We start from the raw sequence: 16,148 nt of genomic DNA, 5'->3' as shown, positions 1-16,148 counted from the left end.
CTAAGTACTTAAATCTCAGAAAGTGCAAATGAGTTTGGCAACCTACTGACTTTTCTAACAATTCAAGGTTTCTTAGTTGACCCATCACTCCCCTACAGTACAGTACTGGGCACCTCTTGGGTCTCCTTCTTGGCTCTCCGTGTTCTCTGGCCTCCTTGGGGCCCTGGTCAATGAAGGGGGGGCGGGGAGGAGCAGAAGATGGGAGTGGGCAGAAGGCGGTAGTTAGAAGACGCGTGGTTCATTCATTTTTTCAACCCCTGGGGCATTTGCCCTGGAAAGGGCAGAGTTAGGACCTGCCTGGAACGCAGATTCTGAGTCTCACCGGCTGGATCACAACAGAGCACGTGGGAGGTGCCCTGTCCCCGCCTCCCAAAGGCACAGACCAGGCTGACTCTGAATGAAAAATCACATCCGCAGCTGGCAGAAGTTCCCCTTTCGCACCAAGGAGGCTTAGGGGTCTGGGCTCCTCTCTTGAGCCAGGCGTGATTGGCTGGGAGTGGTAATGATTACATCGGCAGACACTGACTCATTCGCTACTGCGGCTGGCGCAATCCCGGGGCAGGTGGTATAAAAGTAAAGGAAGGCGCAGATTAAACAGCAGAGTCCCGCTCCACGCACCTCGCAGAGGTGATCTCGCGTCCCACGAAACACACTTTCATTTCTGATGGCTCTGACGGCTATCACCCCGCGGCAACCTGGACAGCGAACGCTGCCCGACCGCACCGGGCAGCGGGGACAGAGGGCACTGGCTGCCTCGAGTTCCCGGGCAGGGTGCCCCCAGGGCCCCAGGCCTCGGCTCCGAGGCCCCTGGGCTCTCATCTTCGTCGTCTTGGGTGTCTTGCTGTTGGTGAGTTCCCGCCGCGAGTCCTGGCTCCAAAAGGCTCTCTTGGTGGCCCGGAAAAGGCCCGGGGGCACCTGGCTGGGCAAATCCCCGGCAGGACCCGCCCGGGCAAGTCCAAGTACGCCGCGTGTTGGTGGGGGGCTCTAGAGGAGTGCGGATCCCTAGAGGGCAGCCTCTACTTGCTGCCCAGAAGAGCTGGCTCTCCGCCTCGGAGTCCTTGGAGAGCCTGACCTCCGGATTGGCCCCGGGCCCAGCAAGCATCAGATCCTCATTTCTTTCCATTCATTTTTCCCTCCACCGACCCTCCTCACTCTTTTCTTTCTCTATCTCTCTTTCTATTTTGCACTGCATTTATCTTCTAAAACGCGTCCTTTGTAAATCATTAACAGTGTAGGCCCTATCTTCCCCCCACCACTGCCTTAAGCACCTTTACATTTCCTTTTCTCTGAAAGGAGAACAACCTCAAAATTGCTTCCAGCTCCTTGCACTTTATGAATAGAAACCACCAATCAACTCAACTTGGGTCAGATTCTCACCACTTTCTTTAAGAGGGCAGTTGGAGGCTCTGGTGTGGTTCACCACTATGAGTGTGCATTTTTAAGAAACTCACGATGGGGAAAAATGTGCACACTTGGCACCTCTCTTGCATTGTTTGAGGCACTTTTCAAAGTTGCTTATATGTTCAAAGAAAAATAAGGGCCTAACAAAGTTACAGGAATTGTGAAAATATGTATCTTTCATTGAACAAATTAGTACCAAAAATCTGGAAAGAAAAAGCATTTTGTATTCACAAGAAGTACAGAATTAGTTTTTAAAGTGTCAGTTTGTAATAGGTAGGACTCATGGTGTACACTACTTGTTTAGATCCAGGCAGTTGAACTGGGCTCAACATAAGCTGTTTCCATTTTAACTTTGTTTTTCTTTCTTTTTCTTCCTCTTAATGTCACTTTCTACTTTAAATCACTCCCAGATTAAAGTTACAAACCTATACAAAACCCTTTGTTTCCTGTATCATCTGAAACAGCTGCTGACATGACAGATCCCATGACTGGACACTTGCATGTGTATTTCCTACAAATGAGGACAGTCTCCCCCCAAATGACAATACAATCCGGAACATCAGAACACTATCATCAACACATTAGTCCTGGTCAAATGCTCAGACTCCAGTGTTTTTTGACTGGCCCCACTGTGTCATTTTTAGCATAGAGACTTGGCTGAAAACCCTGTATTGCTATTTCTTCTTTCTCCATGTGATTCTGGTATTTTGTGGAACACTGACAGCTTCCTTTTGGGGACAGCTTGTTGGATTAAAGCCACAAGTTCATTACTCAGTATGTGATTCTCTATCCTGATTATAAAAAATTGTATGCATGACAGAACCCTCATTTGTGGAAATGTGTGTGTGTGCACGCACATGTGAGAGAGAGAGAGAGAGCCTGAGAGTATTCACATATGTGGTCAAATAGAAGTCAAGACACAAAATAATGGATGTTTTCTCTAATCAAGGGGATCTCTGTAGTTTCTGTATTCTTACAAAAAAATTTTCCTTGCCCATACTTTCTGGGCTTCCCAGGTGGTGCTAGTAGTAAAGAACCAGCCTGCCAACACAGGAGACACAAGAGACTGAAGTTTGATCCCTGGGTCGGGAAGATCCCCTGGAGGAGGAAATGGCAACTCACTCCAAAATTCTTGCTGGGAGAATCCCATGGACAGAGGAGCCTGATGGGCTACAGTCCATGGGGTCGCAAAGAGTTGGACGCATCTGAGCACATACTTTCTGGAATAAACATATTTTAAGAGGAAAGAATACAGGGGAAAAAACTTAAGTGTGAGTTACCTGCTAGCACAAAAGGCCAAAGGACAAACATGAAAAGAATGAGAGTTTAGAGCTGGGAAGAAAGGTCCCAGTCCTGTTTCATTTTGCAGGTAGTGGTCAAGGAAATGTGGGATGGATCCTAGAAGGAGTGAGAGTGTGGACGCCACTCATGCCTGTCCCTGCTTTGTCCCCATAGGTTAAACGTGCTTCAGCCATGTCTATAAGGAAGGATGGAATTCACCAGCAGTTATCAGCCTCACTGGAACAGAAGTTATGTCTACCAGGTAGATTCTAAGACTGGTCTCCAACCCTTGTCTTCATGTCTATGTATTTATTTTTGGTTATGTTGAGGCTTTGTTGCTGGTCGGGCTTTCTCTAGTTGTGGAGAGTGGGGCCTCCTCTCCAGTTGCGGTCTTGAGCTTGTCATTGGGGTGGCTTCTCTTGTTGCAGAGCATAGGCTCTCAGGTGCATGGGCTTCAGCAGTTGCAGCATGTGTGCTCAGTAGTTGTGGCTCCCGAGCTGTAGAGTGCCGGCTCAGTATTTGTGACACATGGGCTTAGCTGCTCCGCAGCATGTGGGATCTTCCCGGACCAGGGATTAAACCCATGTATTCTGCATAGGCAGGCAGATTCTTTACCACTGAGCCACCAGGGAAGCCCCTGACCTTTCTTTTTACTGTTTAATGTGCCAACAATGAATGTGACTTGGATGTGTGGCTTGTAATATATTTCTGTTGGCAGTACTGGTCTAGGGTATGTGGTAGATGAAGAATCAAAAGATGAAAGCCTGGTTGAGGAGAGTTCCCTTTGTGGATTCCACAGATGACCAAAAGAGGCCTTCCCAGCCACACTGCCAGCCTCAGAGAACCCTGCGGGGATTTACTCACCAGCTTTTCCCTTCCTTCCCAGGATTCTACATGGAAGAAGCCAGTGGAGGTTGTGCCCCGTGCACTCATGGGATAGACTACACCAATCATTCAAACACCCTCCCTTCTTGCTTACCTTGCACGACTTGCAAATCAGGTACAGAACCTGTGGTCCCCCATGCCTGCAGTTAGGGTGTTGGGTGATGAGATGGGATTTAAATGGGACGAGGAGTCAGAAACCCAATTTCTAGCCCAGCTAGGTCTTTATCCTGTCTTAGGTCAGTAAAATAAAGGAAAACAGATTTGCATAATGCATGCCAACTGGTAGGGAAGTCTTTCAGAACATCAGCTGGAAAGAGAGGAATAACGTGCCCCTTGATGGAGGGGGCTGGATGCTAACAGTGCAGAAGGCCTGGGGGAGTCGGGCAGGGCTGGGTTTGAGCTGTGTGATGTGTCTGATCCTGGGCCAGGCTCCTGTGAGTGCCATGCCCTCTGGGGTCTCAGCCTCTCTCAGCCTTCATGATCTGAGGTCCCTCTGCCTCTCCAGCAGGGCATCACCCATTGGGACATCACCCAAGGGTTCCTCTCCATCCACAGCATCTCAGATTACACCCCATCCCACCCCACTTCTTGCTCCTCATTTGTGATCTAAAACACTTTTCTTCCCAACCCTCATGCGATCCGTAATGATGCACAGTCCCTTTTGTATGCCTCTATTGGTGACACGTGAACAGTGGCTGTTCTCTGGATAGTCTATGTGTGTTGCCGCAGAAAATGACCCCCAAATTACTTAAAAAAAAAAAAAAAAAGATTAATTCATTTATTTTTGGCTGTTCTGGGTCTTTGCTGTGGAACAAGGGCTTTCTCTAGTTGTGGTGAGGGGGGGCTACTCCTTGTTGCTTCTCATCGTGGTGCCCAGCCCTAGAGCACAGGATCAGTAGTTGTGGCACATGGGCTTCGCTGCCCTGCAACATGTGGGATCTTCCCAGACCAGGGACGGAACCTGTGTCCCCTGCTTTGACAGGTGGATTCTTAACCACTGGACCACCCAGGAAGCCCTTCGAATTACTTCTTGAACTGAGTGGATGGAGATCTGGGTGGTGAAAAGGGTTGAGAGACATATGAGGGAAACACACCCTCAACACCTTATCTTTGGTCTCTAGGAGAAGAAGAAAAAAATCGCTGCACCTCCACCAGGGACACTGAGTGTCAATGCAAACCTGGCACTTTCCGTGGAGAAGATGCACCTGAATTCTGTCAAAAATGCAGCACCGGGTGAGACACAGGAGCCTAGGGGGCTTCCAACCCACAGGAGACCCCAGTTTCCTTGTACCCATGTCTCTCTCCTGCTTCCGTGAAGCCCCTCCCACCTCTCAGAGCTCCCCTGTGCCTGTGGGGTCTCCTGAGCCTGCAGCAGCGCTCCCCACCACCCCCGTTTGTCCTGCACGGCTTTCCCAGTGGCCCCTTCCCATGTCTCCTCAGGAGGGGCCTAGAAAGACCAAAGTGCTGACAGCAGACAGAAGTCATCATGAGGCCACGTGTGTGCTCCTTCAAGGTTCCTATAAAACCGGAGCCAACTCGACAGGCCTCACACCCAGCCCTTGCTCGCCAGTAGCACCTGAATCTTTCCTATTGGGGGGCTCGGGGGCCAATAGTAATTCACTATCCTCTGATGCTCCAGTGTTGGCTGAGATTGGTAGGAAGAGCCAACAGGTGGATGAGAGGGCCTCGTATTTAAGTTTGACTGGAGGATGAGTCAAACTTGTGCCCATACCCTTCTGACCCTTGACCTGGATGAGGCCCCCCTCACAGAGCTTCCTAAGCAGCCCAGGGAGGCCAGGGCGGGCCTTGCAGAGGAAGCCCAGCTCCTGAAGGACAGCTCTGAACACTCAGCAGGAGCCTGGGGGCCACAGTACACAATCCTGGATCCTTCTCCCGCCCACTGAGGGGGAGTGAGGGGACCCTGCCCCGCAGACAGCAGGAGCCTGTCCCCCCTCCAGTCTTGTCAGGGGACCCAGGACAGGAGTCTGCCCCCTCTTTCTCCTCATCCAGCCAGCTGTCCCTGATGGGTCCCCCTGTGTCTGTACCCAGGTGCCCTGATGGGAAGGTCATGGTCATGGACTGTACGCCCGGGAGCAACATCAAGTGTGTGGACCAAAAATCAGGTACCCTGGCCCATGGGGAGGCCCCAGTTCCTGGAGAGCGAGCAACCATGAGCCAGAGACTACCCATCACTCCCTCTCCCTCCTCAGGCACTTCACTGGAGATTAAAATTTTAATTCCACTTGGAGTCACCATTGTCCTAATTGGATGTTGTGTATGCTGGTACTTCAAAGGTGAGGTTCTAGAAGGGAAGGAGGAGGTGCTGGCTCCCTCCTCCATCTCCCCAATCCTCCTGTTCCTCCTGGTTTGTCTCTAATCTTGTTCCCCAGGAAACCCCTCCTCCTCCCACCTCACCAGGTCCTACAAAACCGTGATCACATCGGTTCCCCCAACTCAGCTGATGGTCCTCTCTTCCCCCTGGCCGAGTCTGGTGGGAGGAGGCAGGAGAAGAAGGTGCTTCAGTAGCACTGCACAGAGATTTTCCATGGGTTTCATTTTACTTCCTTTTCTCCCTTCTCTTCTCCTCCCTGAGGGTTCTCCAGACTCAGAATGTCCCGCTTGCCGTCACAGGCCCGGGGCTCTGTTCAGTGTCTCAGCCCCCAGCCTGCACCCTGTCCCTAGGGAGGGAGGTGTGGCAAGAGGGCCATCCCCACCACTCAGCGGATGTCTCTTCTCTTCTAGGTCACTTTAGTGAGTGTTGCCACAAGGTGAGTCGGTTTCTCCAGCATCTGGCGGCATCAGACCCTCAGTCACTGCTTCCCCCCCACAACAAAGCCCAGGGTGGACATGGTCCCTGGTTTGTCCTATGCTGTTGTCCCTGACTCTCTCAACTGGCCTGGGGGCTCTAGGCTGAATGTAGGAGGGACACTGGCCTGTTGAGAGCTGTCCTAAGGCTGATTGGCAGCACTGGCCCTGTCCTTACTGTTTGAGACACCCTCACTCTGTAACCCTGGACCCTGCGGAATGGGGGTTGTCAGGCAGGGGTGCTTAAATCCCCTTAGCATCACACCAGAGTCTGGGTGCCATCAGCAGAGCCCAGATGTGCTGAGTCTATGCCCACTTGGGGGGCACAGCACAGGAGTAGGTGGGAAGGCAGAACCCACTGTGTCCCCCCAGACGCTGTAGGGGTTTGTGGGTTTGTGACTCCTGGGTCAGCGCCTTGCTTTCTCAAGGCCCTTTTCTAGTGCTTATGTCCCCCAAGAGGGTCTGGGGCTCTGGACCATGCCCACAACAATAGGCTGACCAATGGAGATTCACTTTCCATTCTGGTCCCTTGGCAGGAAAAGAAGCAGACAGAAGACAACGCCCAGTCCCAAGATGCAGCAAGCAATCTGTCTGTTGGTGAGTGTGGGGCTCTGGCCCTTCTGCTTGCTCGGGACTGTGGTAGAGACAGGGAGAAGCAATGCTGGTCAGGTCTCCTCTCCTCTGGGGAGGTGGTGATGGAGGGAGACCAGGGCATGGAGGGAAGGGATCCCCACTTTCTGCTCTGGAGAGAGACCAGGGCATGGAGGGAAGGGAGCCCTACTCCCTGCTCTGGAGAGAGACCAGGGCATGGAGGGGAAGGGAGCCCACCCCCTGTTCTGGTCCACTGGCAGCTCTGATGCTGTTTATCATCTGTCTTGTTCTCACCACATCCCTGGTCTAGAACAGGGCAGCCGAAGGGTGACCACTCCTCCCATGACTGACCCAGTGATGAAGTCAGAGCTACATAATATTTTTCTGTGTGATTTTTACACACTTTTAAGCCATTCCTCATCATAGGAGGAATTTCACCTTTATTTCAAAAGTATTATTAAGTTGAATCTACTTGAAGTAAAATTTCTTTGTCAACATATAGAAGTATTTTCACTATGTATATGTGTGTGTGTAGGCAACCCACTCCAGTTTTCTTGCCTGGAGAATCCCCATGGACAGAGGAGCCCAGCAGGCTCCTGGGGTCCAAAGAGTCAGATATGACTGAGTGACTAAAGATACATATATTATATATGTATACATATATATATACACACACACAAACATACAGAGACATTTACAGTTTTGGGTCCTATCGTTTCAATAGTTATGAGGTTTTTGAGTATTACCTTAATTTATAAATTATTCTAGGAGGAATTGAGATCTTTCAGATATTCTATATTTTTCTTATGCAAAGAGTTAGCATTTTAAGTTAAGAGTTTTATCATACCTCAACTCCATGTGTGTTTTTCTTTGGTAAATTTCTCATTTCTTGTTGAGGCTGTATCTTTGTATTACAGTGTTCTATAACCTTATGAGTTTATCCAACTCATAATTCATTATAGAATTTATTGTCTGTTATAATTTTTAACATTCATCCATCCATCCATACATTCACATTTAGGTATTAGTGTTGAACCATTAGAGTTGTATAAGAATACAATCATATATAAAATAATGATTTTTTTGTCCACTCCCTTCAAAGATCCTGCATTGGTTTTGTTTTGCTTATGGCTGCATCTGCCAGAATTTCAGAACAATGTTTACTAGGCTCAGTTCTGTAATCTAGGACCCTCGATTAAGACCAAGGCTGCTCTCCATTGTCTTTTACAGAAACCAGCAGCATGTCAGAGGAGAAGACGGCTGCTGGTTCTGACAAGATGCCACTGAAAGTGAGTGTTTTTTTCTTGGGCAGTGGATCAGGAGTGGAGGGAGGAGGGACAGAATTATTATCCTAATTTCTGTCTCCATAGCTGCTAGGGCAACTCAGAGAGGGGACAGCTTGTCCCTGGACCATCAGGACTCTAATTCCCTCCCTGCCCCCTCCTATTTTTCCCACCCTGCACCCCTCTGTCCTCTAACAGTGGCCCCTAACACCTCCCTGTCCTTCCCTCTTCCACCATCCTCTCTCCTCCCTGGTTGCTCAGGGCCAGGTTGACCCACCCTGAGACATCTGAGAGGTTGTGCTGTCCAGCAGGACACCCACTGGCCCAGGGAGGCTGTGGAGCACCTGTCCATGCATGCTAAGTGGCTTTAATCATGTCCAACTCTTTGCAACCCCATGGACTGTAGCCTGCCAGGCTCCTCAGTCCATGGGATTCTCCAGGCAAGAATACTGGAGTGGGTTACCAAGCCTTCCTCCAGGGATCATTCCAACCCAGGGATCAAATCCACATGTCGTACATCTCCTGCAATTAGCAAGCAGGTTCTTTATCACTGGCACCACTTGGGAAGCCCCGTGGAGCACCTGAACTGTGGCTAAATCTGATGAGCTGTAGTATATAACTCGATACTGTAGCTCAAGGAGTTGGTAGAAAAAAGGACTGTAATATGTCTTGTTAACGGGTTTTTTTTTTTGTATATTGATTACATGTTGAGGGGCTTCCCTGGTGGCTCAGATGGTAAAACATTTGCCTGTAATGCAAGAGAACAGGGTTCAGTCCCTGGGTTGGGAAGATCCCCTGGAGAAGGGAATGGCAACCATTATTCTTGCCTGGAGAATCTCATGGACAGAGGAGCCTGGCGGGCTACAGTCCATGAAGTCTCAAAGAGTCAGACACACAACTGAGTGACTAACACTACATATTGCAGTGAAAAAAAAATTTTAACTTACTTTTAATTGGAGGATAATTGTTCCACAGTCTTGTGCTGGTTTCTGCTGTACAGCAACATGAATCAGCCACAGGTATACATATATCCCCTCCCTCTTGAGCCTCCTTCCAACGCCCCCATGCCACCTTCCTTAGGTTATCACAGAGCACCGGATTGAGCTCTCTGTGTTATAAAGCAACTTCCCATTAGCTATCTATGTTACATATTGAAATGAAAATTTTTAGAATACTTGTAGTTCCGTATTTTATGAAAACTAGTATTACTTGTAATTTTTCATGTTTTTGGTGTAGCTGTTAGAGAATATAAACTTGTGTTGGGTGCCCTCCTTATGTAGTGTGGATGGTGGTGTGCACAGCATTTCACACACAGAGCATTGAATCCGCAGCACAGTCCATGAGGCAGGTGGTGTTTGCTCCATTTTATGGTTAAATTCTTGCTCAGAGTCTGTCCCATCCAGCTATACCAGTGTCCGGCAGTGAGGCCGAGCGGGGTGTGAAGCCGGAGACCTTCCTCCCTCCAGGCCTTTGCTTTGTCCCCAGTGCAGAGGTGGCAGCCAGGGGACCTCACCCTCTTGAGAAAGGCAGCTGCCCTCCGCTGAGGTCTGTTCCACCACAGTGTCCCACCCTCTGTCTCCTATCACAGATGCCTTCTCCCTCTGTGACGGCAGTCTCCCCTACCAGATGGGCCCTCATCCCCTGCTTAGGGCAGGACTCTCTGCTGACCTGGACTGTCCCCCACTGCCCTGGGTGCCAGTGAAGCCCAATGCTCAATGCTGGTGTGGCTTGTTTCTCTGCTGCTGGGAAGCAGGTCACGGGTGCAGAGCAGCAGGTATAGCAGCAAGGGGAGCTCCTCAGGTTCCCACCCTGAAGTCTAGGCCTGACTTGAGGGTTCTCTGCCTTTGTGAAAGCCCGTTCCAACTCTGTCTCTGTGACTTTCCCCCAACCTAGGCCTGAAGCTGTTCTTCAGTGACTTTGCAGCTATCTTTCCTTGTGACTTCTGTGATTCGCTCCTGAGGCAGTTGGACCTCACATGAAATGAGATCCTTGTGGCCAAAGAATAGGCCTGGGTCTCTCCAGATGCCTTGTGTGAAATGCTGCCAGTGGCCAAGAAGGGACAGGGGACCTCAGTCAACATCCTGCTGGATGCCTTGGAAATGCTGGGGCAAAGATTGACAAAAGAGACAATTCAAGAGCGCCTGCTGAACTCAGGAAAGTATTAACATGTTTATGAAGAAAGTGAGGCAGGCTCTGCTGTGCCTTGAGTGTTTGAGTACCTCAATCTTTCAGTTCAGGACACTTCTTTATCCTAATAGACTTCTACTTTTTATTTGTATTTGTTTGAAATTTGTCATTCATGTTAGTATGTATGTATTTAATGATGTAACTTATAATGAAAGTGTTTGTCACTGAGTCGTGTCCAACTCTTTGCGACCGCATGGACTGTAGCCCACCAGGCTCCTCTGTCCGTGGGGTTTCTCCAGGCAAGAATACTGGAGTGGGTTGCCGTTTCCTTCTCCAGGGGATTTTCCCTACCCAGGGATGGAACCTGGGTCTCCTGCACTGCAGGCAGTGCTTGTAATATACATCATTAAAGTGCAAACATCTTGTATGTCTTTGTACTTTTATGTTTGTGCATATATTTCTATGTGTACAAAAATGTTTTGGAAACATAATTTCTAGGTTGTTTATGTGGGCTACCTGGTTGTGTGCTGGCAATCCAAAGCAATTAGAAATACAAAAGGAGGGCATTCCCTGGCTGTTCAGGGGTTAGGACTCTGCGCTGAGAGCCCTGAGTTCAACCCCTGGTCAGGAAGTAAGATCCCACAAGTCATGAGGCAAAAACAAAGAAACAAAAACCTACAAAACAACAACAACAACAATAAAGGAGAGCAAGCCCACTGTTGGGAGAATTGGACCACTTTGGGATTGCCTGGCGACTTCTATAGGGTCCAGGCTTTAAACATATCAACTTTATAGTTGTGTGAATATTTGTATTTTTTACAGGGAGATGTTAACAAGTGAGCAGAGGGAGAAGTGGCACACCCGTACAGCACTGTGTCTGGTGTCCATGAACTGGGCTGTTATTCCCCAGGCTTCCTCCTGCTCATCCGGAAGGTTAGGGTGGGATGTGGGTTAGATATGAGTGTCATAGTTTCTGTGTCACGTCTGGTCTTGCTTTCATTCCATCTGGGCTCAAGGAAGAAAGGACAGGGATCTGCCATGGTTTCTGGGAGGAAGAATGGACGGGCTCCCGGGTTACGTTCAGTGTTGGCTTACTCAGCACTAGATGGGCCCCCCCTTGATACTGGTGCTCTGAGCTCAGAATTGCCTTTTTGTGTTTGAATTGGCTAATTAAGGATCTCAGCCCCTTTATAAGTTTTGATCTTCTGCAGAAAAGACACAGAAATGCTGATTCTTAAATACTGTGAGAACTCACATAAAATGCCTGCTATATTAGGGTTTTGTCTTTTTTTAAATTAATTAATTTTTTTTTACTCCTGCTAAACTTTTCTCCATAGTATTCCAATCACCGCAGGATAATTTAATGGCAGAAGCAATTCTCGGGGGGGGGGGGGTTTGTCTAGTCCATCTCAAGGCTTGTATGTTGTCTTCCCTAAGGTTGATGTGGCTGGTGTGGTCAAAACTGGAATTGCCTAAAATTTATGTACAAATGGATACAGTATGTGGAGTTCACTTGTGTTTTAAGAAGGGCTGACCCCGGTGGTCTTGGTGCTACATCCCTCTGGCCCTGATATCCCTCCCTTTCCTGGAAGTCAGGTGTTTCCTGTCTTTGCTGTTCCTTCTGTGCAGGACACTCTGCCTTCATCCCCAGAAGGAGATAGAAATGAATTCTTGGGACTTCCCTGGTGGTCCAGTGCTTAAGACTGCACTCCCAATGCAAGGAGCCTGGGTTCAATCTCTGGTTGGGGAACTGAGATCCCACATAGCACAACTAAGCATGTGCTCTGCAACTACTGAGCCCATGTGCTGTAGAGCCTGCACATCACTAGAGAAGCCTGTGTGCTGCAATGAAGAGTCTGCATGGCTGAAATAAATACATAAGATACATTTATTTACTTGAAACTGTCACCTATATATTACAAAAAGCATATGCATTTGTGAAACAGTTTAAAAAAATAAATGGTCAGTCAAGTGTCAGGTCACTTGTCCCTTTCTCAGAAGACTTCCTTGAGTGCCCATCTAAAGTATCAGCCTTGTCAGTATTTGTCATGTATATTCATTTGTATACATGTTTATTGTGTGTTTTACTAATGAGAACCTTCAAGAAACGTGAAACTTGAATCCTTTGTTGCTTTCCCGTGGGTGCTTAGTTGCTCAGTCATGTCCGACTCTGCGACCCCATGGACTATAGCCCACCAGACTCCTCTGTCCATGGGATTCTCCAGGCAAGAATACTGGAGTGAGTTGCCATTTCCTACTCCAGGGGATCTTCCCGATCCAGGGATCAAACTCACGTGCCCTGTGTCTCCTGCATTGCAGGTGAGTTCTTTGCCTGCTGAGCCATCCGGGAAGCATTATTGCTTTATGCCAATGCAAATGTGACAATTTAAAGTTTTACTTGAAGACTGGATGCCTGTTCAGGTTTCTCCTCAGTAATGAATTTGTGACCAAATTAAATATGCAATGTCATATACAAATTTTATAATTTTATGTAAATGTGCAATTTTATGATTTTTGAACCAAATTGAGTGTTCAATGTTACATACAATATTTGCAATTTTCTATAAATATGCAATTTAAAGAATTTGTGGCCAAATTAAATATGCAATGTTATATAAAAATTTTATAATTTTATATAAATAAGCAATTCAATGAATCTGTGACCAAATTAAATGGCAGTTACATAAAAATTTTGCAATTTTATGTAAATATGCAATTTTATGACTTTGTGACCAAATTAAATATGTAATTTTATATAAAAAGAGGCGTATGTGTGTGTTTTTTCCCTGTCCTCTGGTTCTCTAGAGCAGTTCTGAGTGAAGGGTACAGGGGTGCGTGTTCTTTCTGTGTGACCCACTCCTTCCTTCTCCCCTTTATGCCTCAGGCTCATCCTGCATGGGTGTGCCTCCTGCTTTGATTCAAGATTTCCAGGTGCCAGATTCCTGGGGGACTGGAATTCAGCCCCTCCTCCCCGCTCTTCCCCTGGGAGAGGGGCTCCAGCCTGGCTGGGCTCCTGCACAGCCTCCCCTCTGTGGTGTCTCTGAGTCCTGACTGGGCCTGCTGGGCTCCCTGGAGGTGCAGACTGGCTCTGACAGAGCTGTTGGGAAGGGTTGGTGGGGCCCTTCTTGCTGGGGTTCTTCTGTGGCCCCTCACTTGTGAGACTTCTGCCACTCCGGGGCCACATTCCTCTTCTGTCCCTGCTGTCCTTTCTGCATCCTCATCACAGTGGGTCTGGTGGCTCAGCCCTGCAACCTCATGGAGACCCAATTCCCTTCCCCTGGACCTTGGGGCCTTAGGGTAGATCCCCCACCCACCTAGATTTCCTGGGGGAGCCCCGTGGCCCCACCCCTGTCCCCTTCCCCAGAGCAAAGGTGCTAGTGCAGAGCTGTACACCCCCTTGACTGCCCCCACTCCTGCCTGTGAACGATTACATATTACATCAGGATTGGGAAGAAAAGTATTTTAGATCACAAATCAGGAGGAAGAGGTGAATTTATAATTACTTTAAAATAAATTCTTGAAAAGCAGTGTTGCCCGTGTGAGACCCCTATATCAAATCATCTAAGTTGTCCTTGAATGGAGAAGACTGACTGGGCCTCCATTTGTTTTTGTGTCTGTTAACGCTTTATGAAAAGCTGAGGATGTTAGGGGCAATATTACATAATCAATTGGCTTGAGATTCCCTGGTGGCTTACATGATAAAGACACATATGGGATGCATCTGAGCAGTTTTGCAGGATAGGTAAGAGCACATATTAGTGGAAACTACCCTAAAACTTAGTGTTTTAAAACTACAGCCTTATTCTTGTTGTTCAGTCACTCAGTCACATCTGACTCTTTGTGACCCCATGGACTGCAGCATGCCAGACTTCCCTGTCCTTCACCGTCTCGCAGTTTGCTCTAACTCATGTCCACTGAGTCGGTGATGCCATCCAACCATCTCATCCTCTGTCGACCACGACCATTTCTTTCCATGCCTTCAATCTTTCCCAGCATCAGAGTCTTTTCAAGTCAGTCGGCTCTTCCCATCAGGTGGCCAAAGTATTGGAGCTTCAGCTTCAGTATCAGTCCTTCCAATGAATATTCAGTGTTGATTTCCTTCAAGATTGACTGGTTTGATCTCCTTGCTGTCCAAGGGACTCTCATGAGTCTTCTCCAACACCTCGGTTAAAAAGCATCAGTTCTTCGGTGCTCAGCCTTCTTTATGGTCCTACTTTCAAAGAGCCTCTTGATGAAAGTGAAAGAGGAGAGTGAAAAAGTTAGCTTAAAGCTCAACATTCAGAAAACTAAGATCATGGCATCTGGTCCCATCACTTCATGGGAAATAGATGGGGAAACAGTGGAAACAGTGTCAGACTTAATTTTTTGGGGCTCCATAATCACTGCTGATGGTGACTGCAGCCATGAAATTAAAAGGCGCTTACTCCTTGAAAGGAAGGTTATGACCAACCTAGATAGCATATTTAAAAGCAGAGACATTACTCTGCCAACAAAGGTCCATCTAATAAAGGCTACGGTTTTTCCAGGGGTCATGTATGGATGTGAGAGTTGGACGGTGAAGAAAGCTGAGTGCCAAAGAATTGATGCTTTTGAACTGTGGTGTTGGAGAAGACTCTTGAGAGTCCATTGGACTGCAAGAAGATCCAACCAGTCCATCCTAAAGGAGATCAGTCCTGGGTGTTCATTGGAAGGACTGATGTTGAAGCTGACGCTCCAATACTTTGGCCACCTCATGCGAAGAGTTGACTCATTGGAAAAGACCCTAATGCTGGGAAGGATTGAGGGCAGGAGGAGAAGGGGACGACAGAGGATGAGAGGTTGGATGGCATCACCAACTCGATGGACACGGGTTTGGGTAAACTCCGGGAGTTGGTGATGGACAGGGAGGCCTGGCGTGCTGAGATTCATGGGGTCGCAAAGAGTCAGACACGACTGAGCGACTGAACTGAACTGAACTTCACATCCGTACATGACTACTGGAAATACTATAGCATTGACCAGACGGATCTCTGTCAGCAAAGTGATGTCTCTGTTTTCTAATACAGTGTCTAGGTTTGTCACAGCCTTTATTACATCACCATTTCTAATGGTTCAGTGTAGTTTGGTTCTCTGATAGAGTCTCACCAGATTGGGGCTGTGGTCCCTTCAAAGGACTTGCTTCCAAGCTTACACATGATGTGGGGGCTAGATTCAGTTCTTGGAGGCAGTTGGCAGGAGGCTATCCTTTGTCCTTGTGATGTGGGCTTCTCCGTTATTGTTGTTTAGTCACTCAGTCATGTCAGACTCTTTGTAACCCCGTGGACTGTAGCCTACCAGGCTCCTAAGTCCATGGAATTCTCCAGGCAAGAATACTGGAGTGGGTTGCTATTTCCTTCTCCAGGAGATCTTTGCAACCCAGGGATCAAACCCGAGTCTCCTGCACTGGTGGGCGGATTCTTCACGGCTGAGCCACCAGGGAAGCCCAGTCCTCTCCATATGTGTGTACGTACATGCTAAGTCACTTCAGCTGTGTCCGACCCTTTGCAACCCTATGCCAGGCTCCCTCTGTCCGTGGGATTCTCCAGGCAAGAATACTGGAGTGGGTTGCTATTTCCTTCTCCAGGAGATCTTTGCAACCCAGGGATCAAACCCGAGTTCCTGCATTGGCGGGTGGATTCTTCACGGCTGAGCCACCGGAAAGCCCAGTCCTCTCCATATGTGTGTACGTACATGCTAAGTCACTTCAGCTGTGTCCGACCCTTTGCGACCCTATGCCAGGATCCCTCTGTCCATGGG

General features: G+C 48.3%; 1 protein-coding gene across 4 annotated transcripts in view; it reads left to right on the top strand.

The window, feature by feature from the left end:
• Nucleotides 1-13,135, top strand: part of LOC145515231 (tumor necrosis factor receptor superfamily member 10A-like) — a 33,621-nt gene extending 20,486 nt beyond the window's left edge. Inside the window, exons 1-10 of one of the 4 annotated variants that reach the window (XM_081515041.1) lie at nucleotides 396-847; nucleotides 2,857-2,944; nucleotides 3,569-3,682; nucleotides 4,689-4,800; nucleotides 5,617-5,690; nucleotides 5,778-5,861; nucleotides 6,310-6,335; nucleotides 6,909-6,969; nucleotides 8,194-8,252; nucleotides 10,140-13,135. In XM_081515041.1, the coding sequence (XP_081371167.1) occupies nucleotides 665-847; nucleotides 2,857-2,944; nucleotides 3,569-3,682; nucleotides 4,689-4,800; nucleotides 5,617-5,690; nucleotides 5,778-5,861; nucleotides 6,310-6,335; nucleotides 6,909-6,969; nucleotides 8,194-8,252; nucleotides 10,140-10,145 (807 nt within the window). In that variant the 5' untranslated portion in view covers nucleotides 396-664 and the 3' untranslated portion in view covers nucleotides 10,146-13,135. Of the gene's footprint in view, nucleotides 1-395; nucleotides 848-2,856; nucleotides 2,945-3,568; nucleotides 3,683-4,688; nucleotides 4,801-5,616; nucleotides 5,691-5,777; nucleotides 5,862-6,309; nucleotides 6,336-6,908; nucleotides 6,970-8,193; nucleotides 8,253-10,139 lie in introns of those variants that run through there. The other 3 variants (XM_081515051.1, XM_081515062.1, XM_081515072.1) reach the window with 3 other exon arrangements.
• Nucleotides 13,136-16,148: the final 3,013 nt, after the last annotated feature.

Source organism: Giraffa tippelskirchi, chromosome 1 (genome assembly GCF_054371585.1).
Source record: "Giraffa tippelskirchi isolate mGirTip1 chromosome 1, T2T-mGirTip1v1.2.pri, whole genome shotgun sequence".
NCBI classification, from domain to species: Eukaryota; Metazoa; Chordata; class Mammalia; order Artiodactyla; family Giraffidae; genus Giraffa; species Giraffa tippelskirchi.
Note: the sequence above shows the minus strand (reverse complement) of the source record. Positions and strands in the feature narration are given on the sequence as shown.